Source organism: Oncorhynchus mykiss, chromosome 31 (genome assembly GCF_013265735.2).
Source record: "Oncorhynchus mykiss isolate Arlee chromosome 31, USDA_OmykA_1.1, whole genome shotgun sequence".
NCBI classification, from domain to species: domain Eukaryota; kingdom Metazoa; phylum Chordata; class Actinopteri; order Salmoniformes; family Salmonidae; genus Oncorhynchus; species Oncorhynchus mykiss.
This window is the reverse complement of record NC_050571.1, coordinates 21,770,275-21,776,274: the sequence shown is the minus strand read 5'-3', so window position 1 is coordinate 21,776,274 and position 6,000 is coordinate 21,770,275. Positions and strand designations below refer to the sequence as shown.

Genomic DNA, 6,000 nt, shown 5'->3' with positions numbered 1-6,000 from the left:
TCAACACCTCCGCTCTACACCCAACTGATCAACTATAACAACATTTGATTCTATATTATTTTCTTTATCATTTCTTTATTAACTATTTATCAATTTGAAATTGTGTTGCTAATAATTGGATGAACACCTGGAAGACATATCTGCTACTGTGTTTGCTGTTCCTGTATTGACCGGATTGTGAAATGACCAGTAAATTAGATACTATAGCCTAGGTCTGAATGTAGGTCTATGTATGGCAAAGTGCATCACAGATAAATCTGTCTGAAGAATATTAGAGCCATATCGTTGGTTGACCTTTACTTTCTGGTGTTGATCTTTCAATTCTAGTGGTTAGAAACAAAGACAATTTCTATCTCATCCTAAACCAACATTATACAAATAATGTAATAAACAATAAAGAAATCATTGGATGTTTTTGGACATTGGACTACTTGAGTTGTTTGATGTGGCTTCATACCTAGGTAGCTTCTCATGCCACCTTCCTGGGCTCTTCTAGGATCTCCAACAAAAAAACTTAACAGCATATGTAGCTACTGGCGATCAAAAGTGAAACTCTTGGAGGACAGCATTATACGTGCCCGCTAGGTGGCACTATTCCATCAGGGGGTTTGGAGCATGTAAAACAGCTAGTCCAAAGTAATGCTCCACCTACCTAGAGATGCTTTAGTGTGTCAAAAGCTTTCGGGAAGTAGGCTATTGCGCTTCAATAAAAAGGAGACGCTAAATAATCCGAAAATGCAACCTCCTCCCAGAAAGGTAAGAATTTTACAAGAATTTGCAATAACAATTGACATAATTGTGAAGTTAAAAACATGTAAAACGAAATGAAATGTGGCAAGTGGCAATACCATAGAGAGGTTGAAATACGTTGAAAGTACCTCTGACGTCTCTATTCTATTTTCATTTGGCACAGTACATTTGACATAATTGTAAAGTTTCTGAAAATGCAAGTTGTTATTGCGAATTATTTCACAAGAGGTGAACTGTTTAGTAGAACATGTCTAGAAAAGTCCTACTCCTGTGAAGTAGTCTTAATTTGAATTTGGTCGTTTTCACTTGTGGCATTTTCGTAGGTTCCAAGTAATGATGCCAGCATCCTTATGATGCTCAACGCATATTTTGCACCATTAATTCTGCTATTGCTTATATTCTGATGTCCACAATTCACAATAACAAAGAGAGAGAGAGAGAGAGAGAGAGAGCGATAGAGAGTTAATCAATTAATGAACATAGTGCATGTACAGGCTCCGTGTCGGAGCTAAATGGCTACTAGTTCGCTGATGTTGCTGACTCTGACCTTCAGACTGAAGTCTTCAGCTGATGTACCCAGAGGCGGACTGGGACAAAAATTCAGCACTCACCCCCATAAATATCATACCCCCCAAAACATGTTTTATAACCTCCCCTGTTATTGGTAATGGTGAGAGGTTAGCATGTCTTGGGAGTATGGTCTTTGTGCATCTGTAACTTTCTCACTCATCATTCACATTTCACTCATGATTATCCATTAATCATGGTAGCATCCACATTAATGTAGAAGTGTTTAGAAACATATTCTTATTTACAATAAAAGTGACTACAAAAGAACACTATGCATTATGTACCATTCATTTCTATTGGGCACAAAATAATCTGAAACACAACCAAAACAAGCTGCAAATGCATCCATCATTGGTAGAGTCACAAGCTTGTTGTAGTCATTTCATGCTATGAATATGGAACCAGATATACAACTTTTGACTACTTTAAAACACATATTCAGTTGAAGTCGGAAGTTTACATACACCTTAGCCAAATACATTTAAACTCAGTTTTTCACAATTCCTGACATTTAATCCTAGTAAAAATTCCCTGTCTTAGGTCAGTTAGGATCGCCACTTTATTTTAAGAATGTGAAATGTCAGAATAATAGTAGAGCGAATTATTTATTTCAGCTTTTATTTCTTTCATCACATTCCCAGTGGGTCAGAAGTTTACATACACTCAATTAGTATTTAGTAGCATTGCCTTTAAATTGTTTAACTTGGGTCAAATGTTTTGGGTAGCCTTCCACAAGCTTCCCACAATACGTTTTTAGAATTTTGGCCCATTCCTCCTGACAGAGCTGGTGTACCTGAGTCAGGTTTGTAGGCCTCCTTGCTCCCACACACTTTTTCAATTCTGCCCACAGATTTTCTATAGGATTGAGGTCAGGGCTTTGTGATGGCCACTCCAATACCTTGACTTTGCTGTCCTTAAGCCATTTTGCCACAACTTTGGAAGTATGCTTGGGGTCATTGTCCATTTGGAAGACCCATTTGCGATCAAGCTTTAACTTGACTGATGTCTTGAGATGTTGCTTTAATATATCCACAAAATTTTCCTGCCTCATGATGCCATCTATTTTGTGAAGTGCACCAGTCCCTCCTTCAGCAAAGCACCCCCACAACATGATGCTGCCACCCTCGTGCTTTATGGTTGGTATGATGTTCTTCGGCTTGCAAGCCTCCCCCTTTTTCCTCTGAACATAACGATGGTCATTATGGCCAAACAGTTCTATTTTTGTTTCATCAGACCAGAGGACATTTCTCCAAAAAGTACAATCTTTGTCCCCATGTGCAGTTGCAAACCATAGTCTTTCTTTTTTATGGTGGTTTTTGAGCAGTGGCTTCTTCCTTGCTGAGCGGCCTTTCAGGTTATGTCGATATAGGACTCGTTTTACTGTGGAAATAGATACTTTCGTATCTGTTTCCTCCAGTATCTTCACAAGGTCCTTTGCTATTGTTCTGGGATTGATTTGAACTTTTCGCACCAAAGTACGTTCATCTCTAGGAGACAGAACGCGTCTCTTTCCTGAGCGGTATGACGGCTACGTGGTCCCATGGTGTTTATACTTGTGTACTATTGTTTGTACAGCTGAACGTGGTACCTTCAGGCGTTTGGACATTTTTCCCAAAGATGAACCAGACTTGTGGAGGTCTACAATTTTTTTTCTGAGAACTTGGCATTTTCCCATAATGTCAAGCAAAGAGGCACTGAGTTTGAAGGTAGGCCTTGAAATACATCCACAGGTACACCTCCAATTGACTCAAATTATGTCAGAAGCTTCTAAAGCCATGACATCAATTTCTGGAATTTTCCAAGCTGTTTAAAGGCACAGTCAATTTAGTGTATGTAAACTCCTGACCCACTGAAATTATGATACAGTGAATTATAAGTGAAATAATGTGCTTGTAAACAATTGTTGGAAAAATGACTTGTGTCATGCACAAAATAGATGTCCTAACCCGACTTGCCAAAACTATAGTTTGTTATCAAGAAATTTGTAGTGGTTGAAAAACAAGTTTTAATGACTAAGTGTATGTAAACTTCCGACTTCAAATGTACACTGAGTATACAAAACATTAAGAACACTTTCCATGACTGTCACTTGTTAAATCCACTTCAATCAGTGTAGATGCAGGGGAGACAGGTTAATGAAATATTTTAAAGCCTTGAGACAATTGAGACATGGATTGTGTATGTGTGCCATTCAGAGGGTGATTGGGCAAGACAAAACAATGTAAGTGCCTTTGAATGGGGTATGGTAGTAGGTGCCAGGCGCACCGGTTTCTGTCAAGAAATGCAATGCCGCTAGGTTTTTAATGCTCAACAGTTTCCCATGTGTATCAAAAATGGTCCACCACCCAAGGGACATTCAGCCAACTTGACACAACTGTGGGAAGCATTGGAATCAACATGGGCCAGCATCCCTGCGGAACAATTTCGACACATTGGAGAGTCCTTGCCCCGTCTAATACTACGTAGAAGAAGTGCTGTCATTTCTAAACGGTTCACCCGATATGGATAAGAATACCCTGAAATTAAAGCTGATAGTCTGCACCTTTACCTCATAGTCATTGTATAATTTCAAATCCAAAGTCCTGGAGTACAGAGACAAAACAACAAAAACATTTTATCTGTCCCAATACTTTTGGTCCTCACTGTAAATTATAATCACTTATTTTTATTGACTGGATAGACTGTACTGTTTACATCCACTGTGCACGTGACGAATAAACTTAGATTTTATTTAGTCCCGGTGCTGGCCGGTCCTGATACAGGTATGTGTCACTGTTTTGATTGACAGGTGAAGGAGACCCAGCAGGTGAAGATGGCCTTTGCGGAGCAAGTGGGCCGGCTGCAGAGCAAACAGCAGCAGGAGGTAGAACTGCTGGAGGACATCAGGTGTGACCATCCTGTCCCACCCTGCCCCATCCTCCCTACCTGTTTCTGCTATACCCTGACTTACCCTGCATCACCCTACCCCACCAAGGCCCACTTTCCCACCCCCTACTCCATCTACCCTACCCTGCTCCTGCTTGTCCCCCCTTGCCCCCATCCTACAGAAGCCTGTATTTGTATAATACATACTGTACATATTTGATAATATTGTGTGTATGACTCCAGTGTAATCACAACAAGAACCAATAGACACTAACGATGCTGAGTGAAACAGAAGGATTTATGAACACATCTTCAGATGTCTAGCATGTGGTCAGGCCTCCTGGGTGTTTACAGAGGTATATGCTGACTAATGCTCTCTGACAATTATCTCTCGGAGATATATACATATATATATATATATATATATATATATATATATATATATATATATATATATATATATATAGAGATGGATAGATTATATAATTACTGCCTAAATGCAGTTCACTGACATATCCTAGATGTGATGTTTATTTTTCTCTGTCCAGGTCCTTCAGTAAACAGCGTGCTGCCATAGAACAAGAGTACAGTCAGGTGAGAGGCCTTCCATATTGTTAATGCTGATTGACAAGCTGTGGTCAGGTCCCACTGGGCACACACTGGTTGAATCAACATTGTTTCAGCGAAACGTGGAATTGACGTTGAATTGACATCTGTGCCCAGTTGGGTGTATGTCCGTGTCATATGTTCACCTCTCCATTGATGGGGGGCAGTAAACCATGTGATACGACCTTGGGACATCTTGTAGAGTGGCGTATCATTGAGCTGAAATGGGGTTGGAGTATTTGGACACTAACCTGTTTTTAATGGCATCCTCGCAACAACTATTTTAAGCAACACTCTTACCACCCTCCTCCCCACATTAAAAGCATTACTCAAAGCACTCATATTGAATGTTTTGAAATGGAATGCATTCAGATATTGATTCAGATATTAGTGAGTATTTCAGGGACCTTGGTGTTGTCCATAAGCAAGGCAGGGGAATACAACACAAGGTATGCATCTGTCACAGGAACCAGAAACAACAGTGATAATTATGTCCCATATTGTACTGTAGTGCTGATGTCCCATTGGATGTTTCCCGATGGGGTTATCCATGGTGTACGTCATTCTGAGAAGATTTACATAATAGGGTGTTTGATAAGCTGATAACTTCATTAAATGGCTGTGGAAATGTCTGCTTTAGATACACTAAAGGGACCCTTTTCCTTTTCTAACATGCCTAGCTGGGTTATATCTACTGTAGTAACTTCCTGTAGTGTCTGACATAAGAGCATTCCTATTGAGTCTCCTATCCACTTGTTGCCGTGGACTTTGAACTTGCCTCTGACCATTGTGGTTTCTAGTTAGTTTCCGTAGTGAAATGAGTGTCCTGTGGTGCTGTCCCTTGGTTCTGTTTGTTGTTAACAATGCATTAACATTGGACCTATGGAGTAGGTCTAACAGTTGTAATAATGTTAACCTACACACTCAGACCAGTGTTTTCACCTCAGACCCTTGCACCATGGGGAATGTAGCAGGGTGGCGATGGTGAAATAAGGGCCTGTGAACCGATCCCTCCACATCTGAAAAGTTCAGAATAAAGGTGGTCTGTGGCTTTAGTACTACTGGTGGCGCGTAGCGGCTCTGCTATTTGATGTCTTGGTGTGAAGGAGCCTGTGTGTTTCTGAGCCAAGCTCCTGGATCACTTCTCTGAAGTCGGCAGTGAGTTAATCTGAAACAGGAAGTGAACACTGGATAGCGATGTTTTCACTG

At 40.4% G+C, this 6,000-nt stretch overlaps 1 protein-coding gene across 2 annotated transcripts in view; it reads left to right on the top strand.

Moving 5' to 3' along the window:
* Window positions 1-616: 616 nt before the first annotated feature.
* Window positions 617-6,000, top strand: part of LOC110504770 (F-BAR and double SH3 domains protein 1) — a 31,622-nt gene continuing 26,238 nt past the window's right edge. For both annotated transcript variants that reach the window (XM_036969987.1, XM_036969986.1), the window contains exons 1-3: window positions 617-756; window positions 4,109-4,206; window positions 4,734-4,779. In XM_036969987.1, coding sequence (XP_036825882.1) covers window positions 640-756; window positions 4,109-4,206; window positions 4,734-4,779 — 261 coding nt within the window. In that variant the 5' untranslated portion in view covers window positions 617-639. The remainder of the gene's footprint in view (window positions 757-4,108; window positions 4,207-4,733; window positions 4,780-6,000) is intronic.